Source organism: Chiloscyllium punctatum, chromosome 27, assembly GCF_047496795.1.
Source record: "Chiloscyllium punctatum isolate Juve2018m chromosome 27, sChiPun1.3, whole genome shotgun sequence".
Lineage (NCBI taxonomy): Eukaryota > Metazoa > Chordata > Chondrichthyes > Orectolobiformes > Hemiscylliidae > Chiloscyllium > Chiloscyllium punctatum.
In genome coordinates, this window is record NC_092765.1 from 11,719,285 (window position 1) to 11,745,615 (window position 26,331).

The following is a 26,331-nucleotide window of genomic DNA, read 5'->3' on the forward strand; positions in this document are numbered from 1 at the left end:
CCTGCCAGTTGGCCGGCCAGGATTCCTCAGCCAGGCTGAGGTAGACCCCCAGGTAGAGGAGATGGGTGATACTCCAGCCGAACCCCCGTAACTCCTCCGGCAGAGAGTCCACCCGCCACGGACCGACCAGTAGTCCGGAACACTTGGCCCAGTTGATCCTGGCGGAAGACGCCGCCGAGTACACTGCCTGGCACTCGCGCATCCTCCCCAGGTCAGCCGGGTCGGTGGAAGTGAGGAGCACGTCGTCGACGTAGGCCGAGAGGACCACCCCCGTGCCCGCGCCGCGCAGAACCAGCCCCGACAACCTCCTCCGCAAGAGGCGCAGGAAAGGCTCCACGCAAAGGGACTACAGCTGGCCGGACAGGGGGCAGCCTTGACGCACTCCTCTCCCGAAGCGAAGGGGCGCCGTCAGGGACCCGTTAACTTTTACCAGACACTCTGCGGCGGCGTACAAAAGTCGGATCCGGGCGACGAACCGCGTCCCGAACCCGAATGCCCGCAGAGACCCGAGCAGGTACTCGTGATCGACCCTGTCGAACGCCTTCTCCTGGTCGAGAGACAGGAAGGCGCTCGGCAGACCAGCCCGTCGACAGAAATGGATCAGGTCCCGGACCAGGTGGACGTTGTCGTGTATCCTCCGGCCCGGGACCGTGTAGGACTGGTCCGGGTGAATCATGTGGGCCAGCACGGAAGCCAGGCGAGAAGACAACACCCTGGCGAAGATTTTGTAATCCGTGCTGAGGAGGGAGACCGGACACCAGTTCTTCAAAGAACGAAGGTCCCCCTTCTTCGGCAGCAGGACGATGACCGCCCTGCGCCAAGAAAGGGTCAGCTGTTCGGCATTTAGACACTCCCCCAGGACCTGTGCGTAGTCGCTCCCCAGGACGTCCCAGAACGCCCTGAAGAACTCCACAGTCAGCCCGTCCAGCCCCGGGGTTTTGCCCCTCGAGAGCCGGTCGAGGGCGCCGGTCAGCTCCTCTAAAGTGACGGGAGCGTCGAGCCTTCCGGCGTCCTCCGGGCTGAGCTGCGGCAGGTCCCCCCACAGAACTCTGCGAGCATCCTCGCTGGACGGATCCGGAGAGAACAGAGCCGTGTAATAATTTCGGACGTGGGCCCTGACGCCCTCCGGATCCAAGACGAGGGACCCGTCATCGGCCAGCCGCACAAGGAGCTGCTGACGGGTGCCGCGCCTTTTTTCCAGCGAGTAGAAGAAAGGGAAGCCGCGGTCCAGGTCCTGCAGGAGCTGGATCCGCGACCTCACGTACGCGCCCCGAGCCCCGACGAGCTGCAGGTCCCGGAGCGCGGCCTTCTTCTCTTCGTACACCCCGCGCAGGGCCGGGTCCGCGTCGGGCTGACCGAGGCGTGACTCCAGGTCGAGCAACTCCCTCTCCAACTCCACGATCCTGGATTTCCGCCTCTTGATCGACCCCCTCGCGTACTCCTGACAGAAGACGCGGACGTGAGCCTTGCCCACGTCCCACCATAGCCTCAGGGAGGGGAAGCTTCCCCGCTTCCTTCTCCAGCCGGCCCAGAAACGACGAAACGAGTCCCGGAACCGCTCGTCCTCCAGCAGCAGGTTGTTAAAGTGCCAGTACGCGGAGCCGAGCCTGGCGCCGAACGGAAGGAGTTCCGCCCACACCAGGGGATGGTCCGTGCATGACACCTGCCGCGTGGAGGCCTTCGGAAAACAGGAGGCGTACGCCCGCGAAACGTACAGGCGGTCGATTCTGGACGCTCCGACCCCAGGCCTCACGAAGGTGAAGGCGATGGAGTCGGGATGGAGATTCCGCCAGAAGTCCACCAGGTCGAAGGACTTGACCAAGTCCCCCAACCTCTTCCCCGACGCACAGCCAGTGCGGGCACCGCCGTGGTCCCTGCCCTCGAGGACGCAGTTAAAATCTCCCCCGAGGACGACGCACTGGTTCTCGTCGATGGAAGCGAGATGAGCGGACAGTTCTTCGAAGAGGCTCGCTTGCCTCAGCCCGGTCAGGGGAGCGTATACGTTCACCAGTGAAGCACCGCGCCTCCCAGCCGAACCGTCAGGTGAAGCAAACGGCCTGGCACTGGTTCCCTGACCCCCAAGATCTCCGGCTGAAAATGCGGGGCCAACAGGATAGCCACCCCGCCAGATCTGCGGATGAGTTGACTCATGTAGACCCCCCTCGCCACTCCAGGAGCCAGGTGGCTTCGTCTCCCGGGGTAGTGTGGGTTTCTTGCAGGAAGCACACCGCATACCTCCCGTCCCGAAGGACCGAGAGGGTCTGGAATCTGCGCTGTGACTCCCTGCTGCCGTTGATGTTGAAGCTGGCTATAGTTGTCTCCATGTCGGAAGCGTTGTGCTACCACCACCAGTACAGTTAAAACCAAATACAATTACTGGGAGGACGAGGGAGGGGCACAGGAGTCCCTCGCCCTCACCAGGAGTGCCCCCAGGAAGTTCCTGACTCGCTTTCGCTCATTGGAATTGAGCCCAGGTGCCTGGCGAGCAGCGTGGGCCGACCAATAAACTTGTTCGAAAGAGCTCCAGCGGTCGAGCGCCAGTTGGGCTCTATCCCGGCGACCTCGAGTTTCCTCGACAAATTCCCGGAGTTCCTCGAGGGGGATGAGGGGGAGATCGGCGGGGGGCACCTGGGACTCAAAAACGTCACTACAGACAGAGTCCGCGTCGTCCCCGGTGTCCGCCACCGATCCCGAACACTCCTCCGGGAGGTCGCCCCCGGTCGCCGACCCCTCCCCCACCGAGAGGATGGGGGCTGGCCCGGCGCCGCCAACCGGCCTCGAACCCCGGCGACCCCACCCCCAGGGTCACCGGCGGTACCTTCCTCGGCGCACCCCGTCCCGGAACGCCCCGAGTTCGGGTCGTCGGGCGGCGGAGGCTCGGGGCCCCGCTCCTCTCCCGACACCGGGACGCCTGGCTCCTCGGGGAAAAGGTCATCCCCCAGGGCCAAGGCCCCCAGAAAAACAGTCTGGGAGGGAGGAGCGAGGATAACACCTACCTCCCCTCCACCGCTCGGCGACCCAGAAAAGGGTCCTGTGTCGACGCCCGCACCACGGCCCTTGTTGTTGGTATTGGGCAGGTCAGGCCGCAGTGCGGGATCGTCGGGGGGTACCGTGGGCCCGTCCCCCAGAGAGGGGCCGCGCCGCCGGCGCGCTGCAGGACTGTCTCTCCCCTCCAAGGGCCGGCCCCTCTTCCCCAGAGAGACAGGGGGGGATTTATGGGCCTTTCCCTCCCCGCCCGCCTTGGTGGTCATGGGGCCTGAGGCCCCGCCCCCCAGCCTTTCCCAGAATACGATTGGCTGGGGGAAGGCAGGGGGCGTGGCCAAGGTGGGGAGGGTCAGCCGTGTCACTTCCTGCCCCACCCCTGGTTTATCAGGTGATGGTGGGCGGGGCAGGGGCCCAGTTCCCTCTCCGGGGCCCGGAGACACGGTCGCTGCGGGAGGTCGGGCAGCGGTGGTCCCCCCGTGGTTAGTGCCAGGGTGTGGCTGGGTGGGGCCTGGCTCGGGCACGGGCTCGGGGTCCCCCGGGCCAGGTGTTGCAGTGCCCGGGGCGGGCGTCGCAGCCCCAGGGGTTTCTCCATCGGGGTGGGGGGTAGATGTGGGGTCTGTGGGGTGAGTGGGGTCAGGGTCGGGTACGGGTTCGGGGGTTTGGGGGTCAGGGTTCCCGCGCCGGGGCGACGCTGGCACGGCCGCAGGGGCATCGTCGTGCCGGGGCGGGGCAGGTTGTGGGCTGGGTGTCTGGGATGGGGATAGGGTGGTCTCCCCTTGGGCGGGCCTGACACGTCGCGTCTTCTTCAGCGCCTTCCGGCCGGCTGGACGCTCACCCCCCTCCCTGCCGGAGGCTGGAGGATCGGAAGCCTCCGGCTCAGGCTCCGGTGCCGGGGCCTGCGGTGTTGACTGTGGGGGAGGGGGAGTGGGTGCGGCGGCACCACCGTCAGCCGTTGGCGAGGGCTGGGCGGCCTTCTGGGTGGGGCAGTTTTTTCTGATGTGCCCCACCTCGCGGCACAGGTGGCACCGCACGCCGTCCACCGTCCAGAAGGCGCGGTAGGCCGCGCCCTCGTGGAGGAGGGTAAACGAGCCCTCCGTGACCCCCTCCCGGGCCAGGCAAATAAACACCTGGCGACGGAAGGAGTAGATGTGCCGGAGGGCGGGGTCCTTTAGACCGAGCAGGAGCGGTTGGATCCCTGACCGGATCTCCCCCAAGGTGGTGAGGTGGGGGAGAAGGAGCTCGCTGGCAATGAAGGGCGGGACGTTGGAGATCACGACCCTCTGGGTCGTGACCTCCAGAGGGTCGACGGGCAAATGTGTCCCGCCCACAGCGAGCCCCCTCTCCACGGCCAGGTGGACCGCCTGCTCGGTCCTAAGGAAAAATACGGCCTTCCCGTACATGCGGGCCGCAGCGACGATGGCCAGTGGGCCGACCACACTAGCCATGGCCTTGCTGCAGGCCTCGATGGTCATGTTCGGGTGGGGATAGGCCTAAACCCCAAGGCGTTTAGTAAGGTGCCTGAAGGGGGTGTGGTTTGCAGCCGGGGCTGGGCCAGCCGAGCCTAAGGCAGCGGCTACCCCGGCGTAGGTGCGGCTGAGCCCCGCGACCTTTGGGCTCGCCATCCTCTGCTGCTGGTGGTGGAGTCGGGCCTCCGGCAGCAGCAGTGTGGAAGTTGCTGGGAGAGTCCCAAGCAGCGACGGTGAAGACCTGCCTCAGGTGACAACAGCAGTGGAGGCAGGCCTCAGGCGAGTCCCAGGTAGGCCCTCGGTCGCAGCGGTGTGGGGCAGACCTGTTGGGGAGGGTCCCCAAGGCAAGTCCCAGGCAGCAGATGTAGAGGCAGGCCTCAGGCAACAGCAGCGGTGGAAGGCAGGTCTCCGGCAAGTCCCAGGCAGTTCCTCCAGTCACAGCAGTAGGGGGCAGGCCTGTTGGGGAGAGTCCCCAAGGAAAGTCCCAGGCAGCCCCAAAAATCGAGCCCAAGGCAGCAGCGGTGGAGGTGGGCCTCAGGCAACAGCAGCAGCAGTGGTGGTGGAGGTCCTGGGGAGGGGCCCCAAGGCGAGTCCCAGGCAGCGATGGTGGAGGCAGGCCTCAGGCTGCAACAGCAGTGGAGGCAGGCCTCTCCTCAGGCAACAGCAGCAGCAGCAGCAGCGGTGGAGGTCCTGGGGAGGGGCCCCAAGGCAAGCCCCAGGCAGCAGCAGGGAGGCAGGCCCCAAGCAGCACCAGGGAGAGTCCTTGCACGTGTGCACACACACAGAGAGTCACAGTCCCACACTGATCCAATTCTCCACACAATGGGGGGGAAAACACCTGAGTGGCCAGTGACAAGCACTGCCCTTCAAACCAAAGGGCAATGCTGTGTGAGCAAAACAGTGATGGGGAGGGTAGGGACTAAATCAAAATAGAATTGGAGGGAGAAATAATGCACGCCACTCCCTGCGGCGCCAGCATTGTTTCTAAATGTCAACCTGATTGGACGAGATTAACAGCTCCAATCGGGGAACTCCTATTCTATGAGGGCTAGCTGCCTGATCTTGTTATCACTACATCACTCCCCCTCTGATTCCCAAGGCATAGGCTGGTCCTTTTACTTCCCAGGTATTTTAGCACTGGATCATGTTTCCCCCATCGCACCATTCTGTGCCACTGTGGACCCACCAGATTGCTCCTCTAGCCACCCCTCCCCCATCCAACAATTTTCAAACATTTCCGGACTTTTTTCTAATTCTGACAACTTTTCAGCCACAATTTTAATTGCTCCACCTTGGCCCTGAAATTGCAATTCTGTCAGAAAACCTCTCCACTTCTCCCTTGTCATTCTTTAAAATGCTCCTTAAACGACACCCACCCCAACTTGACCTGATAGCTCCCGTGTTTCAGCAGCAAGTTCTCCTTGCCACTGCCTTCGTTAAACACTTTGGGTCATTCTGCTGTGCTAAAGGTACATTATAATAATTGTTTCTTTACTGGTGACCCATATCCTGTTCGGATTTGTCTATTGCCATTTATATGCTTGCCTATAAAATGACTGCTGCTGCTTTATCATTCGTGATATTAGAATTTCTATATGACCAATTAAATTACATCAGGTAGCTCATTGAGTCTTTAAAGTGTGGATAAAAGGAATTTAACAATGGATTGTATAAATTTCCAGAAAACTTCAGCAGAGATCAAACATAGGCCAGTGCTGTGAGTTGCTGTTTTTTTTTAAAGGAACCTCTCCAAAACTGTTTGAGAAAACCTTAAGATGCAACGCCTCCAAATAAGTCTGTTGGGACTATAATCTAGTATTTTGATTTTTAAATTTTGTCCACCCCAGTCCAACATTGACTCTTCCAAAACTGTGTCACTTTCCTGGCTTCCTCCTAAAGGCATCTAACAACTAAATTCAATGAAATTTCAAACCCCTTGTCCCATTCAAATTCCAGGAGCTTGACTCCTGTACAGTTTTGGAAGCTATTAATGATGAAGTGTTTTGTCCTGTGTTCTTTTTCTCCCCTTCCCTCTTTCTCTCTTTTCCCCCCCCCCCCCCAAATTTATGAATGTTGGTAACTAATGCAAATCACATTTTATTGGAACCCAGCTGCAGCATTTCTTTCTCTTTGATATTTTGACAATGCGGATTTGACAGCAGTCTGTATTCAGGTGCTCATGAGGCTAAAAGCTCTGGTTATTGTTATGCAGCAACACTGCCCTCTACTGGCCTATTGACAGCTGGAAATAAAGTTGATTGTAAACTGTGGGTATGAAAAATCTCAGTACAATCTAACATGTTTTAGAAACCATCATGTGTGCCAAAAGGTCACCTCTCCACTACATTTACCTCATTCAGGGAATCTCATTTCTCTCTTCAATTGGGTCAGGTCATCCAGCCTCTTGCAAATTATTGGAGCATTGGTGGATGGGGAAAGATGGTAGAAGCTCAAAAGCTCAATCAGAGCTTAAGCCCAGTGTCTTATCTAGGTTTTATGTACTGCATTATGGGAAGCAGTGGTCAAGTGGTATTTTAAGTTGACATTTAACCCAAAGACAGACAAATTTGGTTACAAATCCCACCACAGCGGTTGAAATTTCAGTTCAATCAAAATCTGCAATTAATAATGACCACGATTAATGATTATCAAAATCCATCTGGTTTATTAAATATCCTTGAGGGAATGAAACTTATCTGTACCTGGTCTGGTCTACAGATGACTCCAGACTCTCAGCAACAGAGTGACTCTTATGAGCAATAAGTGCTCTGTGCAGCCACTGACAGCACCATTGATTGATGCAAGCTTTTTTTCTGTATTTCACAGGGTCAGCTTTCCAAGTATATCTGAGCATCAATTTCAGTCAGAAGTAGACAGTAGAAATTAGAGTAGAGACCACTATTAGAGCAAGGTCAAGGAGCATGCCCCTGCCCTTCATTCAAGTGGAGGGGGTGGGAAGAAAAAAAAAAGTGGAACATACTAGTTGATCTTTGCTGCAAGGAGGATCCAGTTTATTGGTTCAATCACAATTTGTCCATTATAAAATTAAAACAAGATTTGAAATACATGTTGCAATTCTCAGGGTCAATAAACACAGATGGCTGATCTCATTTTATGATGCAACATATCTACAAATCTTAATTTCATATGTACATCCAAATAAAAGGAATACACATTAATATCTTTATGTACTAAACTTTTTAGGACAGTCCTCCACAAACCTATGTGCACAAAAGCTAATCAAGATTACCTTTTCAGATTAGCCATTTGGAGAACAGGCAAGGTCAAAGTGGTAGCTACATGTAGCAAAAATTGCTGTTTCATTTGGAATAAAATTTGGAACACTGACAGGCCAAATCTTTCTCCCTACTATACCTCCTCTTTCCCCCCCCCAAGCATTAAATTTGCACTTTAGTATTAAACCTAGTTTTGGTCACTAAGCTGAAAGCATGCCAGAATCACCACCTTATGGGCAAAATAATTTACAATGTAGTGCAGTATTCTTCATTCATTTCAATCAGATCCTGGTGCTAATAATGCATCCTAAAGTTATGGAAGGTACTTTTCTAAAAGGAATTGGGCATTCAAAAAGTTACAGGCTGTACATTAAGAATGCTTGCAACAATGAGTCAACTCATCATTAAAACACACCTATCATCTTTGCCAGAGATACAACTGAAAACTAAGCTTCACAAGGCAACTACAGCACTTCAAATTCAGTACTAGTATTTTGAAAAATAAATATTTCAGTTTCAAAGAAATGTACCACATTTTAAATGCTGCTCTCACCTCAGCTATTTCCAAGGAATCCTTTTATTTACATGTGTAAATAAAATAGAAATCTTTCAAATGTGAAAGAAATATCAAGACAGCAGGTATTTAACCCTTTAAAAAGCTGAATAGTTACTTCTAGATTGCAACCTCAGTTGTGTACCAGCAGAATGAGCTAATGTTACTGCCGCATCCCATAAGGATGGTCTTATCAGTATCAAATGAACTTCTTCCAACTGCATTACAAACTCAACAATTTAGACAATCTATTCTCTATCATTGCTATAAAGAAACAAATACTTTTTAAAAATCACGTTCTTCCCCCCACCTTTCAAAATCTATCCTTCCTCCTATAGCATCTGCCTTTTAAATGCCACTTTGAGATTGATTGAATCAACAGATTTGATGTTATGGTGATGGCCCGATAGTCATCTTAGATTTAAAAGAAAATCTTAAGATTGATTCCTATCCTGTAGTGAAAAGTTGAGAGAATTAGGAACAATTTGGTACAGAGTGTTTATCTAAACCGATAGACAATAGGCATTACATTTTGTGCAGAAAGACTAACCTGGTCTTCAGTGGGTCAAAGGTTAACATCTTATAGTAACTGCTGTTCAACTGTTTCAATACAAATTTTGCTGTCTAAAAAAGTTCAGTCCATGCAATACCAACAATTTCCTCAAGTGTCACAACTTCTGTTGAAAGTAATAATATACTCTTGTGTAAGGAGATTTGTAAAGTCTAGATATGCTGGTATAATTTTCTTTGTGCAAGTGGTCCTAACTATTGTCATTAATTCAGTGAATGACCAGAGACTTAATTTCTTCATTTCTGCGTGGAATGCAAGACATTTTTCTGTCTGTTGAGGGTAATTTTGTGGATGGGATAAGAGTGTGAGCAAATACCATTTTCCTTCACAAATGCTGCGCTCTCAGAAGTTCTTTTTCTGCCAAATTCTTTCTTGATTCAAAAATCTGAAGAGGACTGCTATTACAGTGGCTCAAATTGATAGAGCTTTGTTGGTACAATATTTGACATACTTTGCTGGTTGGGTAGATGTCATCTACCATGATTAACTCTGAAGAATGTACTACTTAGCCAGTCATTCATGAAGCCCTTTTTTGTATAGTGTTGCCAATCTGAAAAGGGAAAAATTGTGTACACAAAGTTCATATCAAAAACTTTGAACAGGATGTTGACAGGATCTATTCTCTGAAGTTGTTGTTTCCTGAACTCTACACAGGAAGATTCTTACTCCTACAGAGAAACTCTTCAAAAAAAAAGATTGAGAGGACAACTCTCATGATGTAAGGTGCACAACATGGAGAAGGTTTCTACCTCGATTGTTCTTTGCTATTTAAAACACAAGGGCATTATAGTTGACCTCATTTATTATAGGTAGGTACCATCTCCAGGAGGAACATAGGAGAATCCAAGGAAAGCTTCAGCAGCCTCTTGAGCACTGGCTGTAATCAGAAAATCTTCAGGTGAACTTGCAACTGAGGTTGGAACTGGTTGTTGGGTAAATTCTGGGTCAAAGTGTTGAAGATCAGTTGGTCCAAACTGAAGGAGAAAAAAGTAATTAAGTGAATGCTTTATTTTTCACAGCATCACAGTAAATCGAGATTACACTCAGCATTTGTGCTCAAGACAATATGAAATCCTTTCAATGGCTATTCAAACATGATGACCCATTTAATTCAAGTAGGATACAGACTAACAACAGAGGGAAACGTATCTGTACACAGCATGGAAAGGCTTAGGAATCAACTGCAGACACAGCAGATAAAGGGGACACAGTCAATGAAAGACTGATGGTGTTGTACTTAAACAGTAGAGGAACCTCAATTACCTGAAGGACATGGATAGGGAGTATTTCAGTTGATTGATCAAATTCTGGATAATCAAATGCCAGATAACACTTTAGCTGAGCATCAGAACCTTGTGATTTTACCAGATAATTCAATATTCAGCTAATTGAATGCTGGATGAATAGAGATTCCTCCATATGCAAAACAAAGCAAATGAGTTACGGACTGAAATTGGCAGTCTGGGTGTGGGTGTCTGATGTAACTGCAAGGAGATCAGGGCTAGAAATATCCAAGGATACACATTCTATCTTTGGGATAGTCATATGGGGACATGGTAGCTGTGTTAGGAAGAAGTGAGATTTGGAAGGCATAAAATCTGCGGGTAGAGTTGAGGAGTCTCCAAAAGGAAGACTGACATTGAGAATTGTGAACAGGCCTCATAGCAGTAGGAAGAGGTGAGTAATAAGTAAATCAAAACAGAAAGGAAAGGCACAATAATTACTAAGTTTGGAGTGCTTCTACATGCAGGTGGACTGGGAAATGTAGCTTTGCAGCAGATCTTAAGGAAACAGTGGAATGTCTAGGAGATTTGTGGTAAAGCCCACTAGGGAACAGGCAATTCTGGATTCAATGTAAAATGAGACAGACTTGGTGCTTCAGGTCAAGGAGCCCCTTGGGACCAGTGGACATAATATAAAGATTCACCCTGCAGTTTGAGGGAGAGAACTGGAATCAGATGCAATTGTATTATATTTAGTAAAGATTAAGGAAGGAGCTAATCAAAGTTAATTGGATGGGGAAGACAATGGAGCAGCAATGGCAGGAGATTTTGCAGCAAGGCAAAAATTCATTCCATAGAGGAAACATACTAAAGGGGAAGACAAAAGGGACAGCATGAAAGATGATTAGTGGAAAGCTGGAGATGGAGAAAGAGGATAAATAAGTTAAGCTAGATAGCAAGAAAATTACAAGATTTTTAAAGATATCTGACAAAAGGTACATGAGCACAAGTGGATATTGGACTGCTGGAAAGGGAGGCTGGACAAGTCATAATGGGAACAAAGCAATGGTAGAGGAGCAGGTATCAGTGCTTTGCATCAGTCTCCAGTGGAAGATACTCACTACACAACAGAACAGAGGTGTATGCAGTGGCCATCCCAAGGAGATGGTGCTGGAGAAGCAGAAAGGTTTGAAGCTGGTTAAAGTGGGAAAGGCTTCAGAAATCTGAAACACAAGTATGACTTAAGAGTCTCAGTTCAGGATACTCTCAAGATCAATATGCAAGTTCAGTTAGTGTTTAGGAAGATAAATGCAATGCTAGCACTCATTTACAAGAGCAGTGATGTACTAAGGTTGTATAAAGCTCTGGTTAGAGTGCATTTGGAATATGGGGAGCGGTTTTGGGCCCAATATGTAACGGATAGATGTGCTGTCATAGAAGGGGTCCAGAGGCAGCTTACACGAATGATGCCAGGAATGAAGGGATCACCATAAATGGTTGAGGGCTCTGAATTCTTGCAAGTACAGACTCAGAGGATGTGGCCAGGAGTCTCATTGAAACTCACTACCAGACCTCTCAGTAATCTATGTGGAGATGTTATTTCCACCAGAAGAGCCAAGGATTTGTGGCCACAGCCTTAGTGAAGGAATGACCCTTTAGAACGGAGGGGAATTTCTTCAGCTGGGAGTGAGTGGTGAATCTGTGGAACTCAATGACTTGGTCTCCACAACCCTTTGCAACAATAACTATTAAGACAGATAAGTTACTATATTTTACATTAATAAATTGCCCATAGTGGGTGCATTAATCGGGGGGGGGGGGGGGGGGGGGGGTGTTGCTCTTCGGAGGGTCAGTGTGGACTTGTTGAGCCAAAGGGTCTGTTTCCACTCTGTAGGGAATCTAATCTAAAAAAATCAAAGTCTCGGCACAACATTGTGGGCCTAAGGGAGTGTTCTGTGCTGTACTTCTATGTTTAATAATGGGATCAAGGGCTACAGGAAAGGCAGGAGAATGCTTCTCAACCCCCAAATCAGCCATGATCAAACTGTGGGGCAGTTCAATGAGCCAAATTGCTTAATTCTATCCCCTTTATGGGGATCATTCAATAGAGCTGATGGAAGCTCTCACCCACTGGCCAGAGAACCAGAATGTCAGTTGCTTTTAACATTGACACTTAACTACAGTGACTGCCCTTCCTCAGGATCAACACCCCAGTGCTGTACATCCTGCCCTCTAAGAGTTGCTGGTCAGAAACTCTTCACTCCTGCAGTGTCACAGGATAGCTGATGGTTGCTGCACTCACCTGGCTCCCAGGATCTTTGAGAGCCCCAAACTCCTGAATGATGATAGTAGAGAGAATTGTAAGCAAGTCAGTGGACTTTCCCTCTGGTAACCAATGTCTTGGGGGACAAAAAGCCCCACTGCTACATGAATACCAGAAGGACAAAAAAAAACTTCACTTCAGAACCTTGATTGGTCCAAGAGTGGAAAGGCAAGCAAAGACCAAAACATTGCTGGCAACACCAACATTTGTTGACCATCCTGAAATGACCTTGAACTGGTTGCAAAGAATTAGCAAGCTAAAGGTGTAATTAAGAGCCAACTGCATGTGATCTGAAGTCACATGTTGATCAGACGAGGTTAATATGCCATTCTTATCTCTACAAGATAATGATCTATCCATTAAGTCAAGGTTTGTTGAAGATGTGTTGTCTGACTACTAAAATGCCACAGGAAACAACACTTCATTTTGGAATGCACTCAAGATACATTCCCACTATATATAACAAGCATGCTCATAAATAGACAAATTGCATGCACATGACAACCAGTCTAACAGGGTAATGTTGAGGTACTGCTTTACTAATGTAGATAATGGTAGCAGAAATTACAAAATGCAGCAAGTTCTTGAAATGGAGAAAAAGATTCCCTTGCATGAGTCAGTCACTAAAAATTCATATTGTCAGCTAATACAAGTAATTTAGAATAGCTTATCAAAATAATTCTGGCCACAATAAATAGATTATAAAGACTTTATTTCAGAAAATAATTAAGTATTCAGGTACTGGAGTTGAGAGAAGCGGAGGAAAAAAGCTCATTTTTAAAAAAGTTTAATTTTAAAAGAAAAGGTCCTGCTTGTTTAGTCTCATGATTCACCAAGAATGCATCAATCAGCCTGAGATTGAGATTCCTGATGTGTAGCCACAACAGTTTCCATCCAAACTATAAAAAAAAGCCCTCAATGCTAACTAAAAGTTGGTATTAGTGTAAAAGATGGCTATTATCTTTCTACACCTTTAAGTGGAAATGATTGTGCATCCAAAACCTAGAACTAATTAGCAGCTATTTGAAAGAGCACCAAGCGTCCCTATGTTGACACCCTTCACTATCAGTGTATTGCACACTGAAAATTTGCAGCAATATGCTTATCAATTGATAACTGGAGCAGACGAGGTGCCTTACAGCAGTTGATAAATTAGATTGTGCCTCAAATTACTCCTAAAGCACATTAATGTTCCTTTTACTTTGAAAAAAATTTTGATTAAATAGCAATACCAAGAAATTACAGCCCGTTTTACTTACAGCAAGCATTGTGCTGCTTACATGGGTTTGCCTGCCAACTGCATGTAGGCAGCCAGTAAGTTTACCAAGAACAGATGCGCACTGAACAGGTTGCTCAAATTTGTCAATGAATAGATTCTGGATGAAATGCCATGGTAATCACATTGCAACAAGAGGTGAGCAGCTGCTTCAAACTTAGGACCCAACTTTGTCCGATATTAGGAAGACCTTCAAAACTGGTATCTACAACAATTTAGCATGACAGATGAAAGGCAAACAATTAAGGCTAATGCAGAACCTTAGGCTAAAATCATGCAAAGCAGTGTCATTGCTGAATGGTCTTGTCTTGCTCTCTGGTAAATTATCCAGACCAAAAAAAACACTCCATCTAGAACCCAACAAATTCCAAACCTGCAAACCCTAACAGCTATAAAGACAGGTGCAGCAAATTCATGGACACACCAGTTGAAAGTCAGGATGGTCTATTTTGTTGTTTTAAGTCAAAACTCCTGGCATTCCCTTCCAATACATGGACTGCAAAAGTTCTAGAAGGTAGATAACCACCAGTTTCAAAGTGCAATTAAGGATTGACAATAAGTGCGACCTAGTCAGGAATGCCCACATCCTGCAAACAAAGAATAAAAAGCCAATTTGAAGGGAGCCTAGAGTAGCTGTGAGAGAGCCCCACATTTGCAAGAGATTAGAGAAAATGAATTGAGCAACCAAATTCCAGTAACCAGTCCTTTGATCCACTAATGGATTTTACATGATGGTTCAGAGTTCAGTGTTAAACAAGCATAACAATGGGAGAAATATTTCCATTTGAAATAAGATTTAGCAGCTAGAGTTATTTTCTCAAAAAAATTACACCACCCCTTCAAGTAGATAATAAGACAACTTAAGCATAAATACTAGGCAAACTTCTCTCACCCTCACAAAGTACCACTTCAAATCTATTCTCATATCACAAGAATAGCTACTGGACGAAGGCATTATAAAAAGCTAAGGAAGCCAAAATTAAAAAGGAATTCAAATTGAAGGAAGGGTTTTCTTTTAGTAAAGAAAACTGAAGTAATTTTCCTTATTCCACACCCAAACACATATTTTGACTGGAATAGTGTCAAATATTAGGGAGATTCTACTCACCACTGTTGGTACAAATGGAGGAGAGATTTTCTTAGCCACAAGGTCATCCCAATTTATTGGTGAAAAGAATGAATGGACCTTCAGTTCCATCTGTGGAAGAAAGAAAAAATGACATCCAAAAAGAAAGAAAGTGATTACAAAATATATGTTAACCAACAAAAGGAGAAGTTTATTCAGTGATTGGATTTAGTGGAGGGTTCCCCACAAAGGGGGAAACCATTCCACTTGGACTGACAAGGAACTTATGCCAATAAATGCTCAGCATCTTAAAAGGAGAGTCAAAGCCCTCAGGATAGCAGATGCAGGTTACAAACTAAACTTGCAAATTGAATACACAGTCATCATGCAGTAGCTCTTGTGCCTGCATGCTGTAACTGACAGCAACACCACAGGATGGGTCAGGTTTGTGGCTTAAACAGGATGAATTATTTGTCAATTTGAGTGAAAAGGAAGCAAGATACAATTGAGTGACATTCTATTACCAGATACATATCAATATAATGTTACTAATATTAAAGTGTTGCCTTGCCTCTGCGAAGTTCTAGCAGAGGGTGCTATGGTTTGCCATTTTAAAATGGAAACAAAACCCTCCCTTCCCCACCCCCAAAACATAAAATACTTACGAAGTCATTCTCTGCCCCCAGTCGCTGCATTCTGTCTTTTTGGAGCAGTCCTATTAAGAGTTCTTGGGCAGAGTTTGAGACATTGGGTTTAAGCTGAAGTGGCTTGTGTAGAATGTTGTTGTACATTTCAGCTGTGTTCCGGCTGTAAAACGGGGGCTGAAATACAAAGGATAGGATTAGAACGTGTGCATGCAGACTCCATCAGCTTTTGAATTGAAACAGAGGTTCAGTGCATCAAAAAAGGAACAAAAAAAGTGAAAGAAAATCAATGTTTGGGGCAGGCAAGAATTCTTTTTTTAAAAAACCCAAAGCAATGTTGTGCTCTGATACAGTTTAATGCAATCCAGTTATTCTCCCTGCACACATTTAGAATCAACTTTAAAAATGCTTCATCTACTCAATTGCTCCAGTATACATTTGACTCTTCTACATCATGTAATTGGGATTGTGGAGAAATTTTGTAATGTCATGAGCTATACACCACTGAGTTTGTGTGAATAGGGTGGGGTCGATGTAGGACATTCTAGAACACTGCACAGGAACTTGGACACATGTAGACAAGACATTAAGGATTAATTTGAAGGCTCAAGGCAGAGCTGGTACACCTAGGATCACATGTAGTGAATATTTAGTATTCGCATATAATGTCTAAGTCAGAGCACAGTCCTTAACATTATCCACTTATAAAGTGGTTTGATTAAAAAAAGGGTTTATCACAGATCTTTTTACAGCATCCTGTAAATGTTTTGAGATATTCTGAACTATTGATAATGTTTTAAAACCAATGTTGTCCAAGGTATTCTAAATCAGAGCAAAGTGAATTCAAAAGAAAATACTTTTGCAAATTATTTTAGGCTAATCTATTATTCAGAATTAACATTCAGATCTTAACCAGGAGATTGCTAAATGCCACTTCAAAACAGTTCCTGCTCTGGATATTGGATTGAATGCCAACAAGGCAGCTGGGCTCCAGCAAGTGCAGAGCCCAACCTAAGCACAACCTAGTCTTAGCTGCCAAAAAGGAGGTGGTACTCCAGACAGGGGAAGCTACCTCAGCTACCTCTCATATCCAAAGAATAGGGGGAAAAAAGATTTTTTTTCCCACATCTAACAAAAGAAAAGACAGGCCCATTGTTTAACCTCTCATCTGAAATATGATACCATGAGCAATACTCCAAGTCCTGTAGTGATTTGCCAGCTTGCATTATACATTCAGGTCTCTGGAGTGGGACTTCAACCCACAAGCATTTACTGAAAAGACGTTACCTTCTAATCCAACCATCTGTCCCTCCTGGGAATGCAGGAATCCAGAGTTAAATCTATATTTGCAATTCCCAGGTAAGTAAATACATTAGAGTTCATTTGGCCTTTAAATAAACCCAATAGGTCATGGACAACAGATACCTACCAATCCATACAGCATTTCATACAGCACAGATCCTAGGCACCACCAATCAACTGTTCGATCATAAGATTGCTTCTGTAACACTTCAGGTGCCAAATACTGAAAGATAAGTTTCTATATTAGAGACATTTACAAGATACCTTGCTCTTTTGTATTACATACTTCAAGTACTCCTCCCTAAGGGCACTGACCTCCCAAACCAAGTCCTGTCTATGATAATTTCAATACTCAACCACTTCATGAATGTTGGCTCCCATCAGGAAATGGAAAGTTGACAGTCACATCACTAACAACAATTTAAATATTGTTTTGATTTATGAGGGATCTCCAAATTCTCCAACAAAACTACAAAAGACTTTAAATACAATTGCTCCAAAAATATGAAGTGGATGATTGAATCAACTATCCTGCACCACCCACCTCAGAATTCCATAATGCATGCAGAGAGGAAACCATTTGAAATTTGTGGACTTTTCTGTTAAACAGATACCCAACTTTCCAAACATTGTGCATAAGGGACTCAATATTTACAAGGACAGCCAATTAGAGGACATCTTCCCCAGTCATTTGCACACATTTGCTTTCCTCAGGATTAATGTGATAGCAAGCCATTGAGGATTGCACTGGAATGCTTGACAGTGGGGAAATTAGTGGAGGCAACAACATAGGTCTAGGTTAAATATACACAAAAATAAGTTAATGTTAGACAGACTGTCAACACGTCTATCAAGGGTAGATCATGCTGACAAATTAGTTCTTTGACAAGGGGGACATTGGTAGTATATGAGGGTAGTGTGTTGATGTTATATACTTGGACTTTCAAAGTATTTGATGTGGTGCTACATGCCAGGTTGGGTAGCAGATTAGAAATGTTTGCATTGTGTCCTTGGCAACATGGATTAGAAGATGGCTGAAATAGAGGGTAGGTATTGATGGGCATTTCTCAGATTGGAGTGTAGCTGAAAGTGGTGTCCACCAGGGATTGGTGTTGGAACCTTTACTTTTCTGCTTTATATAAAGTGATTTGGAAATGGGTGTGGAGGGCAAAAATCTCTAAATTTGCAGACAATACTAAGCTAGGAAGAACAGTGAATTGAGAAGATGACACTGGGCAACTTAAAAACAAACTGACATTGACACATTGATCAAATGAGCGGACACCTGACAGATGAAGTTCAAATGCAGAGAAACAAAAGATATTACTTTTGTAGAAACAGAAAAACAGGCTCAAAAATGGTACAACTTTGAGGGGAGTACAGGAACACAAGGATCTTTGGGTTCACATGGAGGTGTGAATGTAGCCAGGCAAGTTGAAACAGTTGTTAAAGCCCATTGTCTCTATTTCTAAACCCAAGAATCCAATGTGAAAGCAAAGTGATGTTATGTCTTTAAAAATCAATCATTGGTCAGACCACATTTGAGTACTGTGGTCAGTTCTGGGCACTTTAAGCAATGATGTTCAATAACCCTGTAGGTGGATAGGAGATTTACAAGAATGATATCTAACATTCCTCTTTGCTTACATCAAGAATGAGATAAATTGGGCTTATTCTCATTGGAGCAGAGAAGATTAAGAGGTGACTTTTTGAAATGTTCAAAGTTATGAACAATTTTAAATTGCTGTGTCAGTAACTCAAGGTCACAATTTCAAGACGGTAAACAGGATAGCCAGGAGTGAGATGGGAGAGGAGCTGGGGAAAAAAAAGAGCACAGCAGTCAAAGCAGCATCAGAAGACAGACATTTCAGGCAGGACCCTTCATCAGGAGCTCAGTCCCCTTTCCCCTCCCTAGTCCCAATGAAGCATCCCACTCAAGACATCAACTCTCCTGCTGCTTGACCAGCTGTGCAGCTTTTTCCCAGCTTTACATTTTATCAACTCAGTATTTCCAAAATGAGGAGCTTCTTTACTCAGCAAGTCGGTAGATTTGGAATTCACTGCCTGGAAGTATGGAGGATATATACGAAAGTGATGAATTTAAGGGGTCTCTGAAATTAGGGCTGGAGAACAGGATTAATTGGGTAGCTCTTTCAGGAAAGAGTGCAGATATGTTGAGTCAAATGGCCTTCCTTGTACTATAAAACGGATTCTATAATGCCACACCATAGGAAGCAGACTTCCTGTCACTTACCTCTGGGGTACCACAAAATGTGGAAGTAGTTCCATTTGGTTCTACTCCTTCTTTGCACAAGCCAAAATCCGTCAGCACTACGTGGCCCTGAGAGTCCAGGAGAATGTTTTCAGGTTTCAAGTCTCTGCATTAAAAACGTGGATGGTTAATAACTTAAATCAATGCAGGAGTACAGATACTTTTAGGTCCTTTGGGGCAGAGAGGGGAAAAGAATAGAAAAAAAGTCCTTAGACATTATAGACAAAAATAACCTCAATTTAGAAAATATGGTTAAAGATAACCCATAGCATAAGAAAGGACTTTAACATGCAAGACAATATTAAATTACAAAAAAGGGAAATAGACCCTTCAGCCAATCAGATATCCCAACCCAATCTGGACCGTATCCCTCCAAACCCTTCCTATTCATATACCCATCCAAATGCCTCTTAAATATTGCAATCGTACCAGCCTCCACCACCTCCTCTGGCAACTCATTCCATACACACCACTCTCTGCATGAAAAGGTTGCCCCTCAGGTCTCATATCTTTCCCCTCACCCTAAACCTCTGCCCTCTAGACTCCCTGACCCCAGGGAAAAGACTGTCTATTTATCCTATCCATGCCCCTCAATTTTGTAAACCATAAGGGTCACCCCTCAGCCTCCAACGCTCCAGGGAAAACAGCCCCAGTCTGTACAGCCTCTCCCTGTAGCTCAGATCCTTCAACCCTGGCAACATCCTTGTAAATCTTTCCTGAACCCGTTCAAGTTTCACAATATCTTTCCGATGGGAAGGAGATCAGAACTGCACGCAATATTCCAACAGTGACCTAACCAATGTCCTGTACAGCCACAACATGACCTCCCAACTCCCGTACTCAATACTCTGACCAATAAAAAAAGCATACCAAACACCTTCTTCATTATCCTATCTACCTGCCACTCCACTTTCAAGGAGCATGAATCTGCACTCCAAGGTCTCTTTGCTCAGTGACACTCCCTAAGACCTTACCATTAAGTGTATAAATCCTGCTAAGACTGGTTTTCCCAAAATGCGGCACCTCGCATTTATCTGAATTAAACTCCATCTGCCACCTCAGCCCATTGGCTGATCTGGTCCAGATCCTGTTGTAATGAGAACCCTCTGTTGTCCACTACACCTCTAAACTTACTAACTGTATCTCTTATGCTCACATCCAAGTCATTTATGTAAAATGACAAAACAGAGGGCCCAGCACCAATCCTTGTGGCACTCCACTGGTCACAGGCCTCCAATCTGAAATACAACCCTCCACACCACCCTGTGTCTACTTTTGAGCCAGTTCTGTATCCAAATGGCTAGTTCTCCCTGTATTCCATGAGATCTAATGTTACTAAGGACAAAAAGCAAGAAACACTGCATATATTGGAGATCAAATAAAAGAATTGAGAAACACAACAGGTCTAGCAGCATCTGTGGAGAGAGAAAAAGAAAATAGAGTCCAGTGACTCTTCAGAAATGTTCCAAAAAAAAGATTGGGACACAAAAAAAGTTAGCTGCTCCCATCCACAAATTCTGCCAGACCTGCTGAGTTTCCACATCACTTCCTGAAAGATAAAGAGGTCACCATTTCAGTCTTGGACAGAAAAGCTTATACAAGGCTGAAGTGTCAGGTTGGTTGTGATCTCCCATCCACTCAAACTTAGAGAACGCAAAAATTCTGAGTAGGATGGTAATTTGAAAGCACCATTTGCAAATATGGAGGATAATTTTATAACTACCAACTAAAAACCTATAGAATCAGATGAAACTGGTTTCACATTCCTCCAAATGACAGTCACTGTTTAATTGTAAATTGTCCCCTCCCACAGACTGTTTAGGTTTAGCATTGATTTGAACACCAGACTAAAATTGCCATCTTTGATCCAGTAATGGAAGAAAGATTTCTGAACCAAGGAGATATCAGCTGAATGACCACTTTCATCTAAATTAACCTTGTGACGCACAAGTTATTCACAACTTAAAATGAGGCAGTCTGTTGGACTCCGATTTGCATGGAATGTATTTTCTATGGTACACAGCCTGTAAATACTCAAACTAGTCAGCATTTTAGCATTAACTGGTCAGCCCACAACTTCATCAAGGAGGTATAATCACTCAATTGCACAAAGTAAAAGTTTTGGCTTTACATGTACATTTAAAGACTGTTGGTTACAGTCACATACCTGTAAACAATATGCAGGGAATGAAGGTAGCCTAGAGCACTGGCAATCTCTGCAGCATAAAACCTTGCTCTGGGCTCCAGGAACACATGTTCCCGTTGAAGGTGATAGAACAACTTTAAAAAAAAGAGGAAAAAAATTAATATTCCAAACATTTACCACGATTAGCAAGGTGGCTCATTGGTTAACACGATGCCGCACAGCAACGGAACTTGGGTTCAATTCCAACCTTTGGCAACTGTAGATAGGGGGAGAATTTGCAAACTGTCTGCATGGATTTCCTCCACAATCCAAAGATGTGGAGGTCAGGTGACTTGGTCATGCTAAATTACCAAGTCAGGGTTAAATATAGGGTAGGGAAATGGGTCTGGGTGTGTTACTTTGGGGGGGAAGAAATTGACTGGTTGGGCCAAAAGGGCCTGTTTCCATACTGTAAGGAATCTAATCAGCTGCTTGCCTTAGAAGATAGAATACACCACACAATGGTCAAAAACACTAACTGCAGGAAAACAAAGCTTTAAATGTATTTGGAATATGAAGTTAAGAATTTGAATAGGCAAGTCCATATTTTCACCCCAGCCTCGAGGTACAGTATGCAAAGGGACTAGTCTCTGGGACTCAGTACATGTGACAGTGATAAATCAAAATCTCCATGTTATCCAACTTACTTCCCTTAGTGTCACCAATTGTGTACACACACACACACACTTCTGATTAGAGGGAAAATCTCTATCCTAGCTCCAATAAGGAAGAGGGAGAAAAACTGTTTGCCTAGCTACACAGACTCAAATTTGCCCAGAGATATGGAGGATAAAGAGAATTTTCCCAATGTACCATGCAATGCTCATAGGAAAACTGAGTGCGCAAGCACCTGCTTCAAAATTGTAGCAGAAAGAGAATGGAGTAACTGAGAAAAAGGGATTTGAATCAGTCAAGTTAATTTGCAAATCAAGTACTCCGTTGAATAGGATTAGTTTAAATGGGCTTGCATCGCATCAAAAGATGTGAAGTCACAAGCAACTGGCATCCTTAAAACAAAAAACGCAAAATGATCAAAGTAAAAATCTGTGTCAATGGGTTGTTCACAGAGGATATTGCAGCCAACCTTAAAATTTGCTAGCTGGAAATTTTCAAAATGCCATCAGGAATCAGAATAAGTATTCCAGGCAGGGATCTAGCCAAAGTCAGTTTATCATCAAGACACAACCAAAGACACCAACCCAAACGGCTTAGCAAAATAACTGGTATGGATAAGCATTAGAAGAGTGCAATATTAAGGATTTTTTTAATGCTACGAGCAACAGTGAAACACTTCTTGAAATCTACTTACCTCACCACCATTCACATAGTCCAGGACAAAGTAGAGTTTGTCTGTAGTTTGAAAGGAATAGTGAAGCCCTACGAGGAAAGGGTGCTTCATATTTTTCAAAAGGACACTGCGTTCAGCCATGATATGTTTTTGCTGAAAAGGAAATACAAACATTTAGCCAGGCGTTGAAACAGTATAATTGTAAATGATAATTTGGGGCAAAAACGTTTCAGTGGAACAATCAATCAGTCAGCTGACCTAGACAGGGGTTTGAGCAATTTTTGGCTCATTTCAGCAGCCCTATTTAAACAATGGGACTTTCTGCTTGAGTAATGTTGGAGTATGCTAAGCCAAGGTTTAGGAAATGCAGCTCTTCCAGTCTCAACCATTTGTTTGATGGCCAGAGGTCAGTAACAATAACTACCTCCTCTAATGAAGGGAGATCTGAAGATTGTTGCTTCATGCAGCGTTGGAGAAGAGAGTGAGAAATACAGGTTTAACCTTGACATTCTATGGTCATCCAACATTAATAGTTTTAGAGTAAACCTAAAAGGGGAATTATTGTCCCAAACTCTCCATCATCCCTCTATCACTTCTTCCTACAATCAATCATTCTTAAAGTGATGAAAGCTCACCTCTTTCTTCTTCAGAATCATCTTCTTCTGCAAAACTTTTACTGCAAAATATTTCTCAGTTTCTTTGTGCTTGGCAAGAAGTACCTAGAAAGAAGGACACCCATTGTCAAATTGCACAATTCAGAAATACATCTTTCAATTATAAAAGTTAGATTATATTAGATTACTTAGCGTGGAAACAGGCCCTTCAGCCCAACAAGTCCACACCAACCCTCCGAAGAGCAACCCACCCAGACCCATTTCCCTACATTTACCACTTCACCTAACACTTACAGGCGATTTAGCATGGCCAATTCACCCAACCTGCATATTTTTGGACAAATTAAGACAGATTAAAGCATTAGTTATAAAATTTAGTGACTGAAAGAACACTAATGATGCCTTTTAAATTGTATTAAACAACAACAACAACAATCAGAATCTTGCACTAACCTTTCCAAAGCTGCCTTTGCCAATTATTCGGAGGTAGTCAAAGTCTGAAGGCTTCACACTGTATGTACAAAGAAATTTTAATCAGGAAAGAATTATTAAGAATAAGAACTTTGTCTTTCTTCTAAAGAGCTTTTTGTTGGCATAACCCAAAGTTAGATTCCTAAACAGCTACTCAGTGGTGATAGATTGTAGATCAAAAAACTGCTGCTCTTTAAAGATCAATCTATCAGGGTCCTTAGTGTCCGAGTCTTTCAACAGGAATTTAATTTTAAACTAGCTCAACCAACAATAAAACATCTGACAAAGCAGCACTCCATTGTTACTATTTGACTTGAGCCCAGAAGCTTATGGGTTTTGTTAAAATGGACAAGTTTCAACCATTGAACCAAAATATTTCTAAACATAGAAAGCAGTATTCAACAGTCTTACCTATATGTTGTAGAAAGGTCAAGTTCTTCTGAACCAAGGCTCGACTGCAGTGAAATAATGTTTAAAATTGTTAGGCTTGCTATTCAGATGACAATATGCACTTTAAAAGTTTTTTTTAAATAAAATTAAGACACATACTCTGTTAGAATTACAATAGGCGTCTGCTTCATCTGGCTGGCTTTGGTCAATTTGTAAGAAAACCCGAACATCAGGGCTGCAAAATATATACACGAGTGTTTCAGTTTCAAGATGAATAGGATACTAGAAACAGACAACATCCTGACAGTTTTAAACACTGACCATTCAAACACAGGTTATATTAAAAAGGCAAAACAAGTGGATTTTCTGATTAATGACACTGACAAATTCTATTACTTTCAGGCACACTTTCCCAAATGATATTAAAGTCATGGCCTGAGAGAGGCGCCATCTCCCAGATCTCAGCATGATTAGTAATTCCAAACTTGTGATAGCATGAGCCAAATGAGCAAGGTTTGATTTGGGTGCTGTATATTTAAAAGTACAATCTCTCAACAAAAACACATTGACATTGAAGTATTTTCAAAAGCAATGCCCATCATTTGACATGAGGTCAGTGCAGTTATTTTGCCTAGCTAGCTCCCAAAGTTTGAGAATGACAACTTTTGTTTTGGAATACTGATTAAGCAGCAGCTTTGGATAGAAAACAGAGCCTCCTCTTCCTCAAAGTGTAATATTCTGGGATGTCGGATTTATACCTCACCCAACAGACACTAGCCTTGCATCACGTATTGGTTTCAACGAAAGAGAGAAGAGCAAGATATGCAACTCAAGATTAACCCAAAAATAGAGGATTTTGGTTCAATAAAAGTCGCAGTATCAGACTAGAAACATTAGCTCAACCCTTTACTCAAATCGTGCCAGACGCGAGTTTCCTCAGCGCTTTTGCTTTAATTTGAGGATTAAGATTACTAGTAAACTGAAGTTAAAATAAATAAAAGCACTTACTGCTGGCAAATCTGCGGGTTAGAGACCAATTTCTGTATGAAGTCATTCAAGCCAATTTTACGTTGCTTTATAAATGCTGGGGGTAAAAAAAAATAAAATGCCATCAAAACTCACTTTAAAAAAAAGACTCCAATCCTTCCACTGTGGTCAAATCTATTAAACTTTGAAACACCACCCTGACGAACTTGGAGGTTATCATTTAGAATTCATGATACACAGTTTAATGCTTAGAGAAAGGAATGTTCATTATAATACATTACGCAACTGATTCTACCAATTCGTGATTCATGGGAAAGGCTGGGAGGTTGCATATCACTTAGGTTACAGCAACATGCAGTTTTACACTGAACGCGATTAAGAAATAATCGAAATCCCCAAATTACAATACATCGGTTTTAAAATACTAATGAACTGAGTTGACCAAAAGGCTACAGACATTTCCAACATTTCCGTACATCAGAACCATCTTGTTCAGAAGGAGATGGTTAAATAGTAAATGATCGGTTTGGCAAATCTGCGATAGATCCGTTGCAGTCAAGTGCTGACAACTCCCATTTCCTAATAGAGGGGCGCTGACCTTTTTTTATTTAAGTGCGGCAACTATTTAATATACCGTACACACAGGACTAAACGTAACATACCAGTTAGAAATACGACGATGCCTCTCATTTTGGAATAGGTGAAGTCACTTGCGGTTTCAGTCACAGCCATGTTAGTATTAATCCACAGGAGCACTTGGGCCGACTGCAATGGGATAGAATGGGAACGGGATGGTGTGCGCACAATTAATCGCTTCCAAATTTAAGCCGGTCTCTCCTGCTACCTGGGACCGGCGGACTGAACATCGGGCCTCGCCTGGAGTGCCCTTCTTATAGCCGCGCAGAGAGAACCGCTTCCCGCACCCCCCCAAACCCCGCCCCCTTCCTGCGTCACAATTGTTACTGCGGCAACCATACTCCTGAGGCAACGGTAAATGCGGGACTGTGAGGAAATCCTCGCCCAATAGACACAGACGATTGGTTGGTTGGTCGCTCGCAATTGGCAACACCACGTTCGAATCGCTTCCCTCTTTGAAACATCAATCATGTGAGGCTCGTGAATTGCATGCGGAAATCCTCCCTCCCTTGGGGACAAGTGTCTGGTCACAAAACCCTGAAAGTCTAAATGATTTTCAAGGTTTGCGTAAAGATTTGTAGCTCAGCTGCCGGTTGTCGTAGTTCTGGGTATGTTCTCCGAGTTGAGAAGCTGATTTGAAAACGTTTCTTCCCCTTTCTAGGTGACATCCCTCCTGTGCAGCGCTGCTGAGGCTCCAAAGCACTGAAGATGAACATATCGGCGAACATTCCCACAATTCGAATCTAATGATTTACAAAAAGAAACTGCTGGAAAAACTCAGCAGGCCTGACAGCATCTGTAGAAGTTCTGAAGAGTCTCGAAATGTTAACTCTGCTTTCTGTC

At 45.0% G+C, this 26,331-nt stretch overlaps 1 protein-coding gene across 1 annotated transcript; it reads right to left on the reverse strand.

Annotated features, from left to right (window-relative positions):
* Positions 1–7,433: 7,433 nt before the first annotated feature.
* LOC140453412 (serine/threonine-protein kinase Sgk1) lies at positions 7,434–25,729 on the reverse strand. The gene is made up of 13 exons (XM_072548062.1): positions 25,515–25,729; positions 24,874–24,949; positions 24,025–24,100; positions 23,887–23,930; positions 23,458–23,515; positions 23,026–23,109; positions 22,412–22,543; positions 21,085–21,197; positions 18,900–19,023; positions 16,773–16,868; positions 15,365–15,520; positions 14,742–14,831; positions 7,434–9,785 (listed from the first exon to the last, which is right to left on the reverse strand). Exons 1-13 carry the CDS (start codon positions 25,582–25,584, stop codon positions 9,615–9,617), a joined length of 1,290 nt encoding a protein of 429 aa, XP_072404163.1. The 5' UTR covers positions 25,585–25,729; the 3' UTR covers positions 7,434–9,614.
* Between the last annotated feature and the right edge of the window lie 602 nt (positions 25,730–26,331).

Coding starts and splice junctions, on each gene's coding strand:
- LOC140453412 (XM_072548062.1), bottom strand. CDS start 25,584: ATGGCTGTGACTGAAACCGCAAGTGACTTCACCTATTCCAAAATGAGA. Junction 23,516..23,886: donor GACCTTTCTACAACATATAG/GTAAGACTGTTG, acceptor TTGTACATACAG/TGTGAAGCCTTCAGACTTTG. Junction 19,024..21,084: donor TCCCTGCATATTGTTTACAG/GTATGTGACTGT, acceptor TTTTTAATGCAG/AGACTTGAAACCTGAAAACA.